Source organism: Schistocerca americana, chromosome 8 (genome assembly GCF_021461395.2).
Source record: "Schistocerca americana isolate TAMUIC-IGC-003095 chromosome 8, iqSchAmer2.1, whole genome shotgun sequence".
In the NCBI taxonomy this organism is placed as follows: Eukaryota; Metazoa; Arthropoda; class Insecta; order Orthoptera; family Acrididae; genus Schistocerca; species Schistocerca americana.
This window is the reverse complement of record NC_060126.1, coordinates 49,982,470-50,000,165: the sequence shown is the minus strand read 5'-3', so window position 1 is coordinate 50,000,165 and position 17,696 is coordinate 49,982,470. Positions and strand designations below refer to the sequence as shown.

The window sequence follows — 17,696 nt, the reverse complement described above, 5'->3', positions numbered from 1 at the left end:
GGTATCACACTTCTACGAGTGTACACAGGGTGTTCGGAAATTCCAGTTGCAAACTTGTTGGGGAAATGGATACACAATATTCAGAACAGGAAATGTACGGTTTCTTTTCTACGACGGTTACAATGTAGAAGTTTGACTCATCCACTTCTGCTTGACAAACTCAGTTAGGGGTGACGCAGCTGCTTGACAAACTCAGTTAGGGGTGACGCAGAACAGTTATTAGGTAACAATTCGAAAGGAAACATAACACAACATCCATTTATCACTTAAGAACATTTGTTTGTGTTAATACTGAAGTATTAAGTGTTTACATTATTCCAAAACAAAAAAGGACCCAGCATAGCGTACGTACAGACAGTAATGTTTAAGTGTTAATACAAACAAACTGTACTGCATCACGCGTAATTCAATTTCTCAAGCAGAAGTGGATGATTTAAACATCTGAATTGAAACCTTCGTAGAACGGAAACGGTACGTTTCTGTACACGGGTTCCTGTTCAAAATATTATGTACACACTCGCCTCTACAAGCCCTAGAAGTTTCTATCGGGAATTTCATTTAGACAGGTATGGCAACTTTCTATGCGTCGTTGTTCATTTTTCTTTTCTTTTTTTATATTTTTCTAATTTATTCGACTGCGTCCAACGTCATTACGACTTTCTACCTTTGCACCCGCAGACGTCAAATATTCATACACATCTTTGTCGAGAAGAAACGTGGCAGTTGTTTAGTTCACACTACTTACTAGAAGAGAATTTCATGAAATCAGACAAATTTATTCAGTAGTTCCTGCCTTATACAGATTTTACTGGATAGAAGTCTCGATCATCGACGAACTGACAAAAAAGAAGAAAAAAAAATCCGCTCAGAATAAATTTACTTCGGGATCTCGAGCAACTCTTTGAGCGCGATTGCCCTCGAACACTTGTCCAGTAACGGCCAAAAGTCTCATAAAAATACTTCTGTGTCGTTACAACAGTATATGAGTAAAACAAAAAAAAATGCAGAAATGATCCGTGATTGTGTCTAGATGAAATGAACAGAACTGTGTGATTTTGTTTTCTCCTGCCGATATTCCTCTCGGTGACTAAACAAGCTAGCACAGCTTATGAGCGAGTAGAAATGCTTTGTATTGGAGTTGGCTTCTCTTTATCAAAACTATGGTTCGGCAGTTTTGTTACAAAACGTAAATGGTAGCGTTACCGATAGTATTAGAAGCATAGTTACGAAAAGAAACACGTATCACTGTGTGAGTGAGAAACTACGGGCCGACGACTTCTCTTTATGTTTTGTTTCTTTGTTTGCTTGTTTTGCATATAACTAGAAACGCACATCGTTCAGATAGTCCGTTGTGTATTTTACATCCCTACAAAATATACATTGCATTTTATAAGTAACAGAAACTAGTTGATAGCGTAAATTCTGCGTTTGTTATGTAACCAAAGCAATTAATTTTGATGCAAGTACGGTTTACATGCACGAACATAAACAAATCTATGTAATTATTTTTGTTATTCTGTACTAAACAGAACTTTCTTCATAATGATCAAAGCCAGGAGTTCCCTGTTATTAATAATAAGTGCGGAAGGGGTTAATGAATAACAGAAACATGTTTTATACAAGCTTTATGAAGTGTTGAAGCGATAGTTGATATATTTTTGTTTCGCGTTTTTTAAAATTTTACCTTTTTTTAAGGAAATTGCGTTTTCTATCGCTATATGATGACACTATTGATTTTTATCCTTACTACAACAATTTTCGACTAAAACCTGAATAAATACTGTTTATTTTAGAGTAACAGGGGAATAACTATGCAGTACAAAAATGTTCCATAGGTTACGCAGTCCTTTATGTATTCTCACTCAGTTTCTAGACCGTTCACTTTTCCTGTTTCTAGATGACTCTAGTACGATACCGATCGCATACTGGAACAACGGATCGAAATGAGGTACCGTCATATAGGTATACAACACACATGAGGTACAGGTAACGCGGTTACGATCTTAACTGACCAAGGCTACTACGAAAATCACCGTAGTCTACGCTTATTATCTACAGTATAATCTACGGTGGCCTACGGTAGTTTGTTAGTGATCAGTCGCCATTTACACCGAAGAGTTTAAAGGGCTGTGTTGTTCATAACGGAGATATGTTTAGAAAGTCTGTAGCGTGTAATATTCACGCTAAAGAAAGTAAGAATTTTGAACTCAGTGGGTGCATTTATTTCGTATTATAGAACTTTCCTTGTGTTCTTAATTATTCGATCTTAAAATAGCAATTCTGTAGCATCTATTAAGTATTCAGAGCTGAGAAAGAATGCAGTTCGATAGCAGTTTGTATGTTATTATTATTATTATTATTATTACTATTATTATTACTATTTTTACTGTAATTGTTACCGATATTATTGACCTACCTGTTGCAAGGTGATTCGGGTAAATGTTGATATCCTAATATCAGTGACTCACCTTAGCTATTCTCTTCATCGTCTGGAATACTACCATTTTTAATTTCATCGCCATAATGGACACACAGAATATTTAAAGCTTTTAGCTCTGCTTATCGAAGAGATGGATAGAGTATGGTTATTTCATATGTAAGGTACGCAACACATATGCTTCCTGTTACAGAGTCTTAATACAGGCTTTCAAGGATTCCCTTATTAGGCCAAGTGTAAAGCGTTTTCTGTGATCAAGTCTTATGGTTTACGAATTTACACTCGAGTTTACAAAAGTTGTTCTCGTTCGTGTCGTCAGCAGTAAAATAGCAGCTACAGTATTGGTGACCACGTGACGAGAGCAAAACTTTCGCCCTTTTGTAGCTTTAAATAATAACAGTATTTGGAATAAATGCAATCCTTGGGATAAGGGTAGTTGTGGGAATATCGATTTTCTCTCTGGGGAGGTGTTTGAGCTGCAGCCAACGTTTTGGGTCGACGCTTCTCACTGAGGGTTTCTAATGTTATTTTCCTTCGCATTTTAAACTTGTTCAAAAAAGGTTCAAATGGCTCTGATCACTGTGGGACTTAGCATCTGAGGTCATCAGTCCCCTAGAACTTAGAACTACTTAAACCTAAGGAAATCACACACACTCATGCCCGAGGCAGGGTTCGAACCTGCGACCGTAGCGGTCGCGTGGTTCCAGACTAAAGCGCCTAGAACCTATCGGCCACACAAGCTGTCTTTCAACTTGTCATTTACTGTTTATGACAGTAGTAGACAAGCTAAGAATTAATGAGCAAATAAAAATAAAAGTAGGCAATATAATTTACAGCTCATGAAAATATTTGACTGTCGTCAGTTGCTTGTAATTTCGCACTTACGACCTTTATATTCACGTTTGCCTGTTGCTGAAGAGAAGTTTAGTGAGAAATGCGAAAATAGAATGCAAATAAGTAAATAAACGCGAAATATATACGTTAGAATGTAGTGTTCGCTTCTTAGCTGATATTAACAGACGATCGTTCACTCATTCGTTCGTTGTTTAATGAGGGCTTTAAGATGTGCTCCATGACGAATGACAGTATAGATTTCCTCCGAGCGGTACACCTTGCATAGAAGCTGGTCTGGACACACACACAATTCTCTCTGTGTCTCTGTCTTTCAACCCTTTTCTCTTCCAGACCACCGACTGACGCGGTGCACTTGATATCATTCATTAGTTTGTTTCCCTTGTGAATCTGGCTTTACACTGCGAACGAATGACTGATTGTGCATCAAACAGCATCTAAATTTCATACATGACTTTTAGATGGGCTGTTAGCCAGGTCTAATCTTAGAAATCTCAGCAGATCCTTGACTGGTTTAGACGCAGATGCTGACTTGACAAGTCGTCCGAAGCCCACGATGGACAAGCGAGTGAACAACTGCCTAAGCAGTACATCGGTAGTACACAAGAGAAAACGAATAGTCACGTAGAGCCTTTAGAGTGTTTTGCACGTACATTTGGATATGCAGGGTGAGCGAAATGAAACTGGCGCGGAAAATGTATGAGGCAGTGAAACGAAAACGAGACGGATGGAGAAGAAGGCAGCAGCTGTTTGTTATTTCAAAAGTAATCGCCATAACTGTTAATACATTTATGCTACTGTGGGACAAGACGTTTAATGTCTTCGTGGACAAACATTTGGGATTGCGTATTGCAATCAGTCTGCTACTTTTTTGTTGCTGCTACTGTCCACTATGGTAAAGTATTTTCTGAAAATTCGAGAAGAGTAAGATTTACAGTAAACTTTTTAGTTTACTTATCTTATCTCACACAGTTGGTTCTAGTTGTTCATGCTTTGGGGCCTGATTCTTGACGCCGAAATTGCCACATTTTAGGTCCTCATGGCTCAATTGATCTAAATAATTTTGAAGAATATCGTTGCAGAATTTTTGTTTTTACGTTAATTTATTTTGCCACATTTTACTGTATTACACAGGCTTTTGAATTTCACATTAACGAAGCCATAATTACATTTTTCGCCCAAAATACCAAAAATAGGCCCGATCACATGAGAGGCATGCTTACTACTACTTCATTCTGCCTTAATAATAATATTCCGAGGGGCTTAGAATTTTTCTTGAAAAAATGAATTTCTATTTAGATCGATTACTATTTCATAAGTGAATCCAGAAATAAATATGATAAACAGTACTAGATTGCGTAATTAATAATATGTACCAAATATTTCATAAATGAAATGATTCTAAAAAAAAAAAATACCTGTACATTCAGAGCTAGTACATATCGATTGTAACAACGAAAATAAATTAATTCCTTTTCATAAATTTTAGCTTGGAATATAAGATACTGTCTATAAAATTATATGAAATTTTTCAGAAAAAACACTTGAGATAACACTGACCTGACCAAATTTCGAAAAAAAATTCTGGTATGGACTACTACTGTTGAGGGAAAGAATTTGTTAGAGGAGGATGTCCCTTTATAGCACGGAACCACGATTGTACCCAAGCGTGTACCTGTTCTTCCAAAGCAATCTGATGGCCAAGAATGTCTTTCTTGAGGGCTTCAATAATAAAGAAATCGCACGGAGAGAGATCGTGACTACGGAGGACGTGTGCGCGTGGTCACTTCAGAAAATTTGAAGTGCGCCGTCAGAGTCGCAAAGACCCGCCAGGATAGCCGGGAGCGCTAACGCGCTGCTTCCTGGACTCGGGTAGGCGCGCCGGCCCCGGATCGAATCCGACGTCGGCCGGTGTGCCGGCCAGCCTGGATGTGGTTTTTAGGCGGTTTTCCACATCCTACTAGGTGAATACCGGGCTGGTCCCCACGTCACTCCTCAGTTACACGACTCGCAGACATTTGAAACACATTCACACTATTTCACGATTTACACTAGACGCAGACAGCAGGGGTACACTAATTCAGGCCCGGGGGCGTACGGGGTGGCGGCAGGAAGGGCATCCGGCCACCCCTTACCATTCACCATGCCAAATCCGTACTTAACCCTGCCCAGAATGCGGGATCAAGACAGTAGCAAAAGAAAGAAAGAAGGAAAGAAAGCTGTCAGAGTCGAAACGCCGAGGAATGTTGACGGACGGCATCATTCTGTCGCAGGATAATGCCCGCTCACATGTAGCCACGGTCGTTTCGAGTACACCGCAGAAGTTTCGTTGGGGAGGCACTACAGCTCGTCCGTGTGGTCTCCATATCTCGCCAAGCGATTTCCATATTTTTGGAGAGGACATTTGTGGTCGTCGGGTGCTTCTGAGGTAGAGCTGTACGCAAGCCTGTGTATAATCGTAGTTCCGTAGGCAACCGCAAATATTTTCCGCGAACGCACTGTCCCTCGGGTTCAGATGCTGACTGCCCCTGGCACTTGGAGCTGCGCAGTGTGTTGCTAGCTTGGGGCGGCGCGCCGTGTGTTCTAGGCGGCTGTTGCTCAGCAGGCGTGTGCCGGTGTGTTGCAGGCGGCCCCATGGAGCAGGGCGGCCCCGGGCCCGGCCTGCCGCTCGCCGCGGAGTTCGCGGGGCTCAGCGCAGAGCCGCCGCCCGGCTTCCTGCCGCAGCCGCCGCCGCCCGCCGACCAGATCCTCGCCCAGCAGCGCGCCAGCCCCGAGTTCATCAGCTCGCAGGGTGAGCACCACGGCTGTCTCGATCAGACGTCGATACATCGATGTTCCCATCAATGTATATGTTTTACCCCGATATATCGATACCAAAATGTCAATATCGAGAGCCAAACATCCATACATCGACGTTCCCATCAATGTATATATATTACACCGATATATCGATATCGTAATGGCAATATCGAGTGCCAAACATCCATATATCTACGTTCCCATCAATGTATAGATTCTAACCCGATATATCGATATCAAGATGGCAATATCGAGTACCAAACATCCATATATCGACGTCCCCATCAATGTATATATTGTACTCCGATTTATCGATATCAATATGGCAATATCGTGTGCCGAACAACCATATATAGACGTTCCCATCAATGTATATATTTTACCCCGATATATCAATATCCAAATGGCAATATCGAGTGCCAAACATCCATATATTGAAGTTCCCATCAATGTATATATTTTACCCCGATATATCGATATCAAAATGACAGTATCGAGTGCCAAACATCCATATATCGACGTTCCCACCAATGCATACATTTTACCCCAATATATAAATATCAAAATGGCAATATCGAGTGCCAAACATCCATATATAGACGTTCCCATCAATGTACATATTTTACCCGACATATCGATATCAAAATGGCAATAACGAGTGCCAAACATCCATATATCGACGTTCCCATCAATGTACAGATTTTAACCCGAGATATCGATATCAAAATGGCAATATCGAGTGCCAACATTTTTATTTCATACAGACATGCCAACTTTAAAAAGTGAAAAATCAGGAGAATTTTAGCGGTGTTCTATTGTGAATTACAACACATCACTGACGATTAAAGTTGCAATAATTCAATAACTGTGACAATTCAATTACATTTGCTTTATTTTTCACATGTAAATACTAAATAATGGACATACCTGAGCCTTCGGACTGCATAATTTATCATTCAACATGCTGAATAATATGAATGATGAGCTGTGCAGGTTTCTTTGGATTCACACACATTCAAATGAAGCACTCTCGAAAGAACTACAGTTCGATATTACGATCCGAGGAAACAAATTAACGTATATTAGATTTCTGTTTTGACATTAGCACAGTTTTGCATGATTAAATCACTGTTAAACGATCACACGTTTTCGTGTCATAACGCAATCCGTATTTGCTTGGCATCTTATATCCGTAAGACATCTTTCCCAAATTCAAATCAATTTTATACAGGATGTACATGTTAGGCTTAGCAAATAATCTGAAGAGTTTATCAGTCTGAATTTGTCTGATTACGTTAGTTACTTATTCACCACACCTGTAGCTCACTTAGCCTTCTTCAAAAACTCTGAACTAAATTTCTGCTCAAAGCACTTCCCTTTTTGAACTGATTTTAAAATCACAAATTTCTCCAAAGACGTTTCTGAAAGCATGGACCTGAACTGAGTTTTGGTCTTTGAAACTGTGCTAAGAATTCTCTCACATTCCGGATTACTATGTGGAATTGACAAAACAGCCAGCACCACCTTTGCAAGTTTATCCTACTGAAGAACCCCATCAGCCGATTTCTTCTAACCTACCAACGCCCACTGAACATCAATCATCTCTGCCGCCAAGTTGGTTTCTTCTAGCTGAAAGTTACAGAACCGAGAGTGAAGAATATCAAGTTCTGTATTTAAGTGTTCACTTTCGCTAGTCAGAATATTAGGAAATCTGTTTATGAAAAATCTAAGGCTGGAAAATGATGCTTTGCCAATTATAGAAATATTTGCAGCTTCTGCATACATTAAAACTTTATCTTTGAATGGAAACACTGCCATTTAGACACAACAATGCGAATCACATCGCTTGAAACAACTGTCGACTACTCCTTTTCCACGATAACTTTGGGATTGCGCTGGTGCTACCAGAAGCGGAGGAAATTGGCACTAGTTGAAAGATATTCCTTTGTCTCCGATCGCTGCCAACGATAAGTTCCTTACCTCCTTGTAGATACGAAGCGCGAACTACGCCTACTGCCGCTCCTCACAGCCACCGCACCAATCTAGCAAGTTAACACAGACAAGTAGCAGCCATACATTGTCATCCACCAATATACCAAAGCGCAGGATTTCCAAATAGTAAGGAAAGTATTGAAACTACTCTGAAAATCGGAAGATCGGTCTTCACTGTGGGGAGGTCGGGAGGAAGAAGCAAAAATCGGGAGTCTCCCGCTTAAATCGGGAGAGTTGGCACGTCTGTTTATACTATATTTTTTCACAATTTTCGGTAAATATTTGAAGTTGTTCTTTTCAAACACTAGTAGAGCACAGTTTTACTTTCAGTGTGTTAAGGAGTTTCAGTAGTTTTTGAGCTTTCATCACGAACAGTCTTTCTCATTGACCGTGTGAAGCCAAGTATCGGTGGCATAAAAGAAGTTGGATTGCACTGCGGGTGACGCTGTGAATGGAATAACAGGGTTTCCCATGTGAAGAAATAGCACACTAGTTGGGTCAAAAAAAGTTTTTAACACAACTAGTGATCTACTTATTCACATCGGCATTCTTCAGTAACTGTTGCTGCAAATTATGAACAAAATTATAAATGACAATGTTGGTCTTTGTGGTTGGTGGAGACGCGTGAGGGGAAATGCTGACGTAATCGGCGCACGGCGCTACAACAGAAACTGCAACGTTTAGCTTTGACACTACGTTTAGTTTTGATATTACAACTGCCAGGTAGCTGGTGTTGGCGGAAATGTAAAAGCAGGAAGTCGACATGAAGTGTTTTGGACAAATCTGATACGTGACGAAACCGATCGACGGGCCCACCGGACACCTTTTATTGCACCACTAACATGCAGTTACCTTTCTTAGCAAAGTGGTTATCGCCAAGCCTGAGAGTGCATCTTTTTCCTTTCAGTTATTGCTCTAAGGGGTATAGGCGAGCTGCTAGCTTATTGATGTACAGAATACCTTATATTAAGTCAATGCGTGAATATACAGCGCTAAAACCGTCACTGTATTTACAATGTGCAGCCGATATTTATATAGGCCAAGTACGTCGATATTTCTTTCGTCGACATACCGATACCTTTCTTCATTATATCGAGAGGCGATAATTACATCTTTTTAAAATATCGATGTATCGGCTTCCCGAAGGTTTTAAAAATGTCAACAGTCCTAGTGAGTAGGCAGGTAGCTAGAAATGTTAGAAATGTTCAGTAAAGTTCAGGCAGCCTGCCGTATGTGTTCCTCACGTAGTTGCAGAGTCAATAGGTTGTATTCAAACTACAATTAGCGAAACACGTGCAGTATGTAGAACACGTGGATTAGTCTCGCTGAAAAAAAGCAGTGCAGTGTATAAGACACCTTTACACGCTTTGCCTATTTCCCACTGATTCCCTCATATCATCATCCATTACACCCGACATTCCGTGATCTATGTCAGTAGCTACGTTCAAACTCGGGCCTCGGGCATGAAATACATTCCATCATTCGTTCCTAGTAGTTCCTAGTATGATAGCGGCAGCTCATCTTCAACGTCAGCCGTTAAGTTGAGTTGATAAAAACCCTAAAAATGAAACAGTACAGCCTACAGTGTTGCCTGCCATTTTCTTAACACTCTTGATACATTTTCTTAGCACTCTCCAACAAAATTTCTCTGATATTAATTTTCCATATTCGGATTTTGAGTATTTGCTACATTTATATCGCTTCGTAGTGATACACGAGATGTTCAAACGACATTATTGCCTCTATTAGTGTAAATGTCGATCTTGCTTAAAAATTCTCGAACGTCTGTACGCCACTGTGGCTAGGTCACATCTAGCCATGAGTAACAACATTCGCCAGTCTCCCAACGCATAGCCCATGGTAATATTCTTGCAGATATAATGCTCTAAACACATATCGTTTAAAGCTGGTACCAGACATTCACATTTGGGCAGTCGTGTACTATCTCAGTGAAAGGCAAAGTTTCTCAGATTTATATTTATCCACATGAAATATACTGATTTGTACAGACGAAAGGATTGTTGCTTCGTCGTTCAGACTGATGCGTTCCGACAAAGCACTGTTCTGATCGATAATTGCATCATGACCTTTACAATATTGTAGCCCCTTTGTGGGTCCATTATACATCAGTTCATGGATCAGTACATTTCTTGTGATATTTTCCTCTTTGTTGATGCTGGCAACTGCAATTGCTGCAAGGTTCTCTCCAGCTGTTAATGGGAGTTTGCAGGTCGCCTGTGTCCTAACTTCTACACGGACTCGTAACGTGGAAATGACCTCTCAGCATCACGACGATCGCATTACCACTAAATATCTATAATCGAGGGAACCTCTACTGCGCACACGTTCGGGTACGCAATAGCCTTATGGGGTCGCTAACATCACCATATTGTCCAACCGTAACAATTACACGTGGGCAATGAGACGACGATGTGAAAACTTCGGGTGTTCGGCTGTGAGATAGTGATGATACCTCGTATTTATGTCGATTGTTAGTGAAAATAAAGTACGATCATATTGCTCAATAATGTGTGATATACAACATTTATTTTATTACACATATTGCTTTATCGATTGATGACATAAAGTCTGCAACTATAGCTTTCTCTGCATTCGAAATACCCCCCTAGCTGCCTAATAAATAGGACTGAGTTTGTACCTAGGGAGTTATCCTTTGACTCCCTGTATAGTAAACAGCGTAATTATGGAATGGAAGCAAATTTTTTTCTGCAATCATGGAATGGAACTCATGTTTAATTTACCAGGCAGTTATTATCTTCCTGGTGGCTAGTTAGCTGTGTCCGAAGACAGAAGTTGTACAGGAATGAAGGCGCAGCGCTTCGAGTACCGTCGTGGAGACGGCTGGCATTTTAGTCGACGTGACACTCCTGTTATGTGGCACGCGCTGGCTTCTACGTGTAACTTTTAAAGTTTGTGCACTCATCAAACGTTCTGAACTGTGAAATGGCACTGTAATCTGAAAAATTCAGCGTCATAGCCCTCTCACTGATATGAAAAGCCACAAGAATTATTAACGTCCGAGGACAGACTGGAGTATTTTGACACCAAATTAGAATGGTCCCTTCGTTGATATGACACTTTCTCCCTTCGTCCATTCTATTTGTGTTTCTTGTTGTTCACTATGTAGCGCCACACTGCATGACCTATTCCACTCCTAATTTCTTGCGGTTCACGTTCCGACTGCCGTATATGTGCGACACAAAATGGCACCTGCGAAAAGCTTGTCATTTAGTACCTTCTGTCTGCATAGGTTTTATGGTTATGTAAATTCAACAACACTCCTGAAAACACATAGCCTTATATGGTTTATCTTAAGCATATTCATTCGTATGTTCAACTGCTTGAAATACTTCGTATATAAAAAAAATCACATAAAATACTAGTTGAAAATATTTTTGTATGTTTCTGTTGCTAGTATAAAATCACAATACGGGGAAATTACAAAATTAAGAAGAATTGACGAATAAGTAATTTTATATTCTTCTTTTTGTTTTAGTTCTGTGGTCTGCATACTTGACCAGGTTCAAGGTGGAGTCCCACACGAGAATCGAATACAATGAATTAACGGAAAAAAGAGTCCTCCTATCAATACTGTGATGTGCGCATGGGTTTGCACACAAACCCTGAAATGACTTAATCTGAAGAATTTAAGCAAAAGTTTGCTGAAAAGCAAGTTGATAATTTGAAATTTAGTATTATTTTTTAGATAGTGGAGCACACCTATTGCTAAGTAGTCACAGCCGTTATTTACTTCTTCACAATGAAATGAATGTAACATGCGGTGTCGGATCGTTTGTGTTTATCTCATTTCTACCATTAACATAAAAAGGATGATCAGTAACAATTATATTGGAGTTACGTGACTCAGTGGTTAACAACTTTTCGAAAAGATCGGGGTTAAATGACGCATCCGAAGATTACATTACGCTGATGCTGGAATGGCTCTTCCAGCAATGCCTCTGCATATTCTCACTCTTATCCTTGGCTAGTAGAGGCTAGCTTCAGTTTCTCAAGACCTCGACGTCGACGAAATGCTACACACTTCACCCTTTTTATTCAGTTGGTCTGCAAATACTCTCTCGTTTGTTGTCTTTCGAATTAAAATGTATGCATGAAGATACTAATTTTGTCGCTTTTCTTTTATTATGCGTATTTGTCTTCTTCGTATATTGATATGTCTCTAGCCAAATACACATATCTCGCCGTCCACATAACCACTATCGTCGAAAGTCATGCTACGCATTGCAAGCTTCGATAGCCTCCTCTAGCAAATGAGTAACGAAAACGTTTGTTACTGTCATTATTCAGCACAGCTACTGTGCACTTAATCTGTTACAAACTCACTCAGTTGGGGAAGCGATGCGTGATTTTCACCCAACAATTCGACTGGCAACACATCAAAATTTTTGCCTCCCTGTGATAGGTCAATATCGGACTAACTGTCTTACAGATCTTTCTTGTTGTGTACAGAACTTACGATTACACTTTTTTCTTCCAACTAAAACAGACCGAGCAGATATACCCCGCGGATTTATTGTATGTTATCACTGTTGTTTCGTACGGAACACAGGAAGAAGAATTAAGTTAATAAAATACTGTTTTTTCCAAAATGTAACGTGCAGTATTTCCACATATCTATAAAAAAAAAGTTGCTGCTCCTCAGGAACTAACCTGGTCATTAGATTGCCTTTCATTAATGTCTATTTAATATTCAAATGTATATAGTTTTCCTTCTAGATGTATCACTAGATTATTTGCTTTAACTAATTCGAAGGAAAAACAATGATTAGGGTTACACGTATCGTAGACGACGAGTTCGTTAGGGACGAAGCACAAACTCTGAATGGGAAAAGAAATTGGCCGCACTCTTTCATAGTGGCCACCACCGGCTTCGGAGTATTTGATTTCGGGAAACCAAGGCAAAAATTAATCTGGATGCTCCAGTGGGAACTAAGTCTGCGAGCCAAGTGTTTCAAACACCACCTAAGTTGGTAGCTAAATCCAACAGTAATTTTAGCAACGTATCATAGTTTCTCCTTTAGAACTGCTCTTCTGTTATATGTGCTTGAAGGCTGGAAAACTATCTTGTAAAAATACCGACCCGCCAAATATTCGACTCTTGACAACCACTCCGTATTTTATACAGCAAAATGTTAGTATGATTTCGGGTTTCAGCTAAACTTGTTCATTCATAGGGTACTCGCATTAGGATGTTTTCTTTCTAATTCAAAAACCGTAATTTTTACATGTGCTGTGATTTATGAGATGTACCGGTAGCAAAAAAACAACTGGGTGGATATAGTTCTCCCTAAATGGTGTTAAATTACTACTAAATACATTAAGTTTATTCAGATAACAGAATTTATCGACACCAAGCAATGTAATTTTTTTCACTTTCGTCGAGTCCCTCCATGAGGAGCACTAGGTTTGATGCGTCATTAAATTGTCTATGCTTAGTACTTACAAATCTTAAGACTGTATATGATAATAGTATGCGCAATGACGATGTAAATAACTTTTTACAGTTAAGATTAATGTGTATTGCGACTTTTGAGAAAATGACTGAGATTTCTATGTAACTTGTGAGCTGGTTGTACGGCAGAATAGTGGAACAGAGATTAATATAAAACAAAAACTTTTATTTGGTCACGGTAGCCAAGAGTTTAAATGAGTATTTCCGATAACACGATGGTGATCGTTCAGAAATCTCATCCATCTTATCAAAGCAACTGAGAATCCAGCAGGGGAAAGGCCAGGGTATGAGGAGGATTGGGGGGGGGGGGGGGGGATTTTTGGGCAATTTAGTTTTGTGAAAATCTTCGCGCGTTCTTAAAATCTGTAGTTCTATCCGCTGGAATACTACGCTGACCTTTCGGTACTTATTTCCCTTGCACTTTCTCATTTGAAGGCTTTTACATCTCAGTGTCACTGAAATAGTTGGTGTGAAACAAAATGAAACGCGTTCGGTAAAAATAAGCTCCTTGTTGGTAAGGGGTCAAAATTTGATTAAATAGAGTAGACTAATACATACATCCTACGAATAGATCTTGTCGTATTTAATAGGATGCAACAGCGGAAATTCCATAGAGAATTAGCTACGATGCGGCGATGAGGAACGCTGATAGTATTCACGCATGAGGTCAACTGGGTGGGGTGGTGGGGAGGGCTGGTGGCGATGGGATGGGGGGGGGGAGGGGAGGGGGGATAATATGCTGAAGCTACTTGTCTGAATAAACCGTGGGCCAGACAGCTCATTTACAGCTTATACGACAGATTACAGCGCTGCTATATGGTCAATGAACTACAGAGTTACGAGTGAACGGAAATGATCGCTTGCTGAAGATGTATGTAGCACTTGGGCGTGACTGCGAGTAACGGAAATTGCTTTCGTTCTATGTATGCGCGAAAAAGTTTCGACTGAAACAGCACGTTTGGTTTCTTTCTGTTGCAGGAGGTTTCTCGGAGACACAGCAGATGCAGAGTGAGGTGGTGTGGTGATAGCGCCACCTGCAGATACACCCGCTCGTCGACGAGTCAGTAACGAGAATAAGGACGACGGCGACGACTCCTGGTCACGCGTGAAGACGGTCGCCATCACCTCCGCTGTCAACCACACTTCAGCTGCGAAAGGTCAGCGCTACGCACCCACCACTGCCGACTCGCGCTCCCCTGTGGTCACCGGGAATTCTCAGCGGCACACTGCGAGAACGACGACGGTTGTTGTGAGCCCTCCCCACGGACGGGACCTTCCCAAGATTTGTGCCATTTAACAAGAACCGCAACCCTTACAGTGCGCGACTGCGGAAATTTCTGGTGTGACAGTGCAAGAGAGAAAGTTATCGATGTACGCTCCAGATGTGTTCAGGTGCCAGTGTAAACTGGTTGGACATACTGCCTGGCCGAGAAGAATCCATCCGAATTTCCGTGTTACGAAATATCATAAATGGTCCTCATAAAGAGCCTGTCTTTTGGCTGGTGACATTTTGGAGGCTGAAGATAGTGAATAACCATCCGAAGTGCAGAAGTGTCCTGTTTCAGATATGACGGGTACTGTCCAGTTTTCGACGCCGACTGATGTCCTAACCGAGGGAAAGTGTGCGGTTCTCAGTTCTTCTGTGCTGAACTCAATTGTGAATGACGGTGAATCTCTGCAACAATGTAACCGACAAATTTAATATTGCGTGTTACTCCAGTATATGTACATAATGAACACTGTGCTGACATTTTCAAGGTAACGGCAGTCGTTATATACCGGTGTGAGCTTTTCCCCCCAGAACCTTATCAGAAAGCGAGTGATAATACGTTTATACTTTGTTTTCATTAATATAATAATTGTTTAAGAGACAGCCGGCGAAAGCTTTCCCAGTATGCATCTGCTGTCGGGCAAGTTGCTGTGCGTGAGGATGTGAGCTATTCTCAAATCATACCAATTAGCCGACATCACACACCTTCCGACTGGCAAATAGTGAGAAAAGTCGAAGACGAAACGATAGATACAAGCTCTGTGTGCGCAGTGTGCTCCGCTACGGTGCTAACTTTAAATATGTAGCGATTGTAAAGGGTCCGAGCAGTTAACAGACGGCGTTTCATGCAAATACTCGCAACTGTCATAAGCTGCCTAATGTCTATGAATGGAATAACTTTGTGGAATGAAGGAAAAGTGACTAGATTTGCGTTTAAAAATAAACGGATGTTAAGAGTTTAACGCTTTGAGATATTTAGGCTGCGGACTTTTTCCACTTCAGCAGAGGAAAAAAGTTGTTGAATGCGATAATCTCTCCGTGTCGCATCGTTTCGTTTCGCGCCAATGCGCTACTGTGGAAGCTTTCTGCGAAAAGTGTAGAGCAAAGCCAGTGTTACGATGATGCTTAACTTGACCCAGTATGTGTCACATTTCCTAATGTACAGTCAGTGTAAATAACAATAAGTAAATCCGCATTGTCCTCCTCTGTAGATAAAACAGCTGTGTACTTCGCTATATAAATATATATATACCAGAAAATATGTTAAAACCTGAAGAAAAAATTAAGAAATCACTACTTCTGTAGGTTTTGAATGTAGCTGGCCTCAGATAGCGTCGCGTACGTGTTGTTTTGTTGAGGGAATAAATGTATGGATGAACCACCCGCGCTGTTTCTTTTCTGGACGTTTGATTGCTCTTGCTCACTCGATGCTGTCACATGGTGTCAAGAAATGAAAACTCAAAGTATAACACAGAAAATTATTCTATCTGCCTTTGAAATGCAGAGATCACGTTCAAAAAATCACCACAAAACCCATGGGCAACATCGGGTTCGCAATTTGCATTTTATTTTGTAGTCACAAATTGTAACTGTTCCCTTGGAACGACAATCCTGCACTTGATATAAAAAGAAGCTTAAAGAACGCACTCATTGCCCCTGCTTCCTCCTTGTGAAGAATTTAGTCACAAATTTCGAAAGTTTAAAAGTGTGAGGTAGAGTAATTAAAACGGAATGATCACATGGGTGCACATTTCCTCCCGTAAAGTAACTGCATCAAGATAGCAGCTAATTGGTTCACTTAATTTTGTAAAATTCTCTCAACAGCTTCGATATGTTCTAAAACTTATTTCAACGCCATGCCGAATGTTGAATGTTAAAAATAAAATATTATTTCCTTATCACAATCATCTGATTTTTTCTTTATTTCTGGAGGACGCGACTGCACAACTGAGAATGGAGAACTCAAGAAAACGTGTCTACAGCAAACTGATGATAATTCCGTTGCGACCATCTGATAAAATGAGAAATCTGTTTTGTAACGTTGTGAATTATTTCTTTGGTTAATAATACGTTTAGTGGACTGGACAGAATAATGTTTTTGGAGAAAACACACATACAAATTACGAACGTCTTAATTTTGATAGCTAACATCCAAGAATAAAATTGATAGTATAAAGTTTTCGTCAGACAAGTTGCTATGTTCCTTCCTTCTTTGATACGTATTTAACTAGCCCCATTACGCGTCATCAACCGTAACGTTCCTACTATCGAACATCAACATTCGTGACGCATTTCTGTCAAACAACAGTGGTTGGAACGTCTCTGTTTTGTATGGAACTAACAGTGGACATATATTGAATTATGCTTGCTTACTGCATCACAGAACGATATGAACGGGACATGAAAATTTAGGTGATATATCTGTAATACTGATTCACTGTATGGTTATTTTGATTACTTGAATTTCACACGATTATCAGTCCTGTAGAATGCACGATACTTCAGTGCAGTTCGTTAGAATTGTTAAGTTGTTCACCTCTAGCGAAAAGATCGTGACGTGAAACTCTGTTATGCAGCAGCTGCTTTAACTTCTCAGTTATTGTACATCACCGCTTATAACTTTAGAGAAACAGAGATCTTCCGTTAATTTGGAACTTCAAGGAACTTTGATTTGTAAGTGACGAGAAATTTGCCGTCAGAATATTTAATGATTGTCACCAACAATTCATTAAATTCCTCACTTTCAAATCTTCATCAGAAACATTGTCTAACATTATTTCAAGACTAACTGTTTTTACTTAGAAACAAACAAAGCAATGAAGGTGAAACAGCATTTCCATCTACGCAGGTCA

At 40.2% G+C, this 17,696-nt stretch overlaps 1 protein-coding gene across 1 annotated transcript in view; it reads left to right on the top strand.

The window, feature by feature from the left end:
• The window catches only part of LOC124545518 (LIM/homeobox protein Lhx1), a 463,560-nt gene extending 446,822 nt beyond the window's left edge, over window positions 1–16,738 (top strand). The window contains exons 10-11 of the mRNA XM_047124465.1: window positions 5,916–6,080; window positions 14,553–16,738. Coding sequence (XP_046980421.1) covers window positions 5,916–6,080; window positions 14,553–14,599 — 212 coding nt within the window. The 3' untranslated portion in view covers window positions 14,600–16,738. The remainder of the gene's footprint in view (window positions 1–5,915; window positions 6,081–14,552) is intronic.
• Window positions 16,739–17,696: the final 958 nt, after the last annotated feature.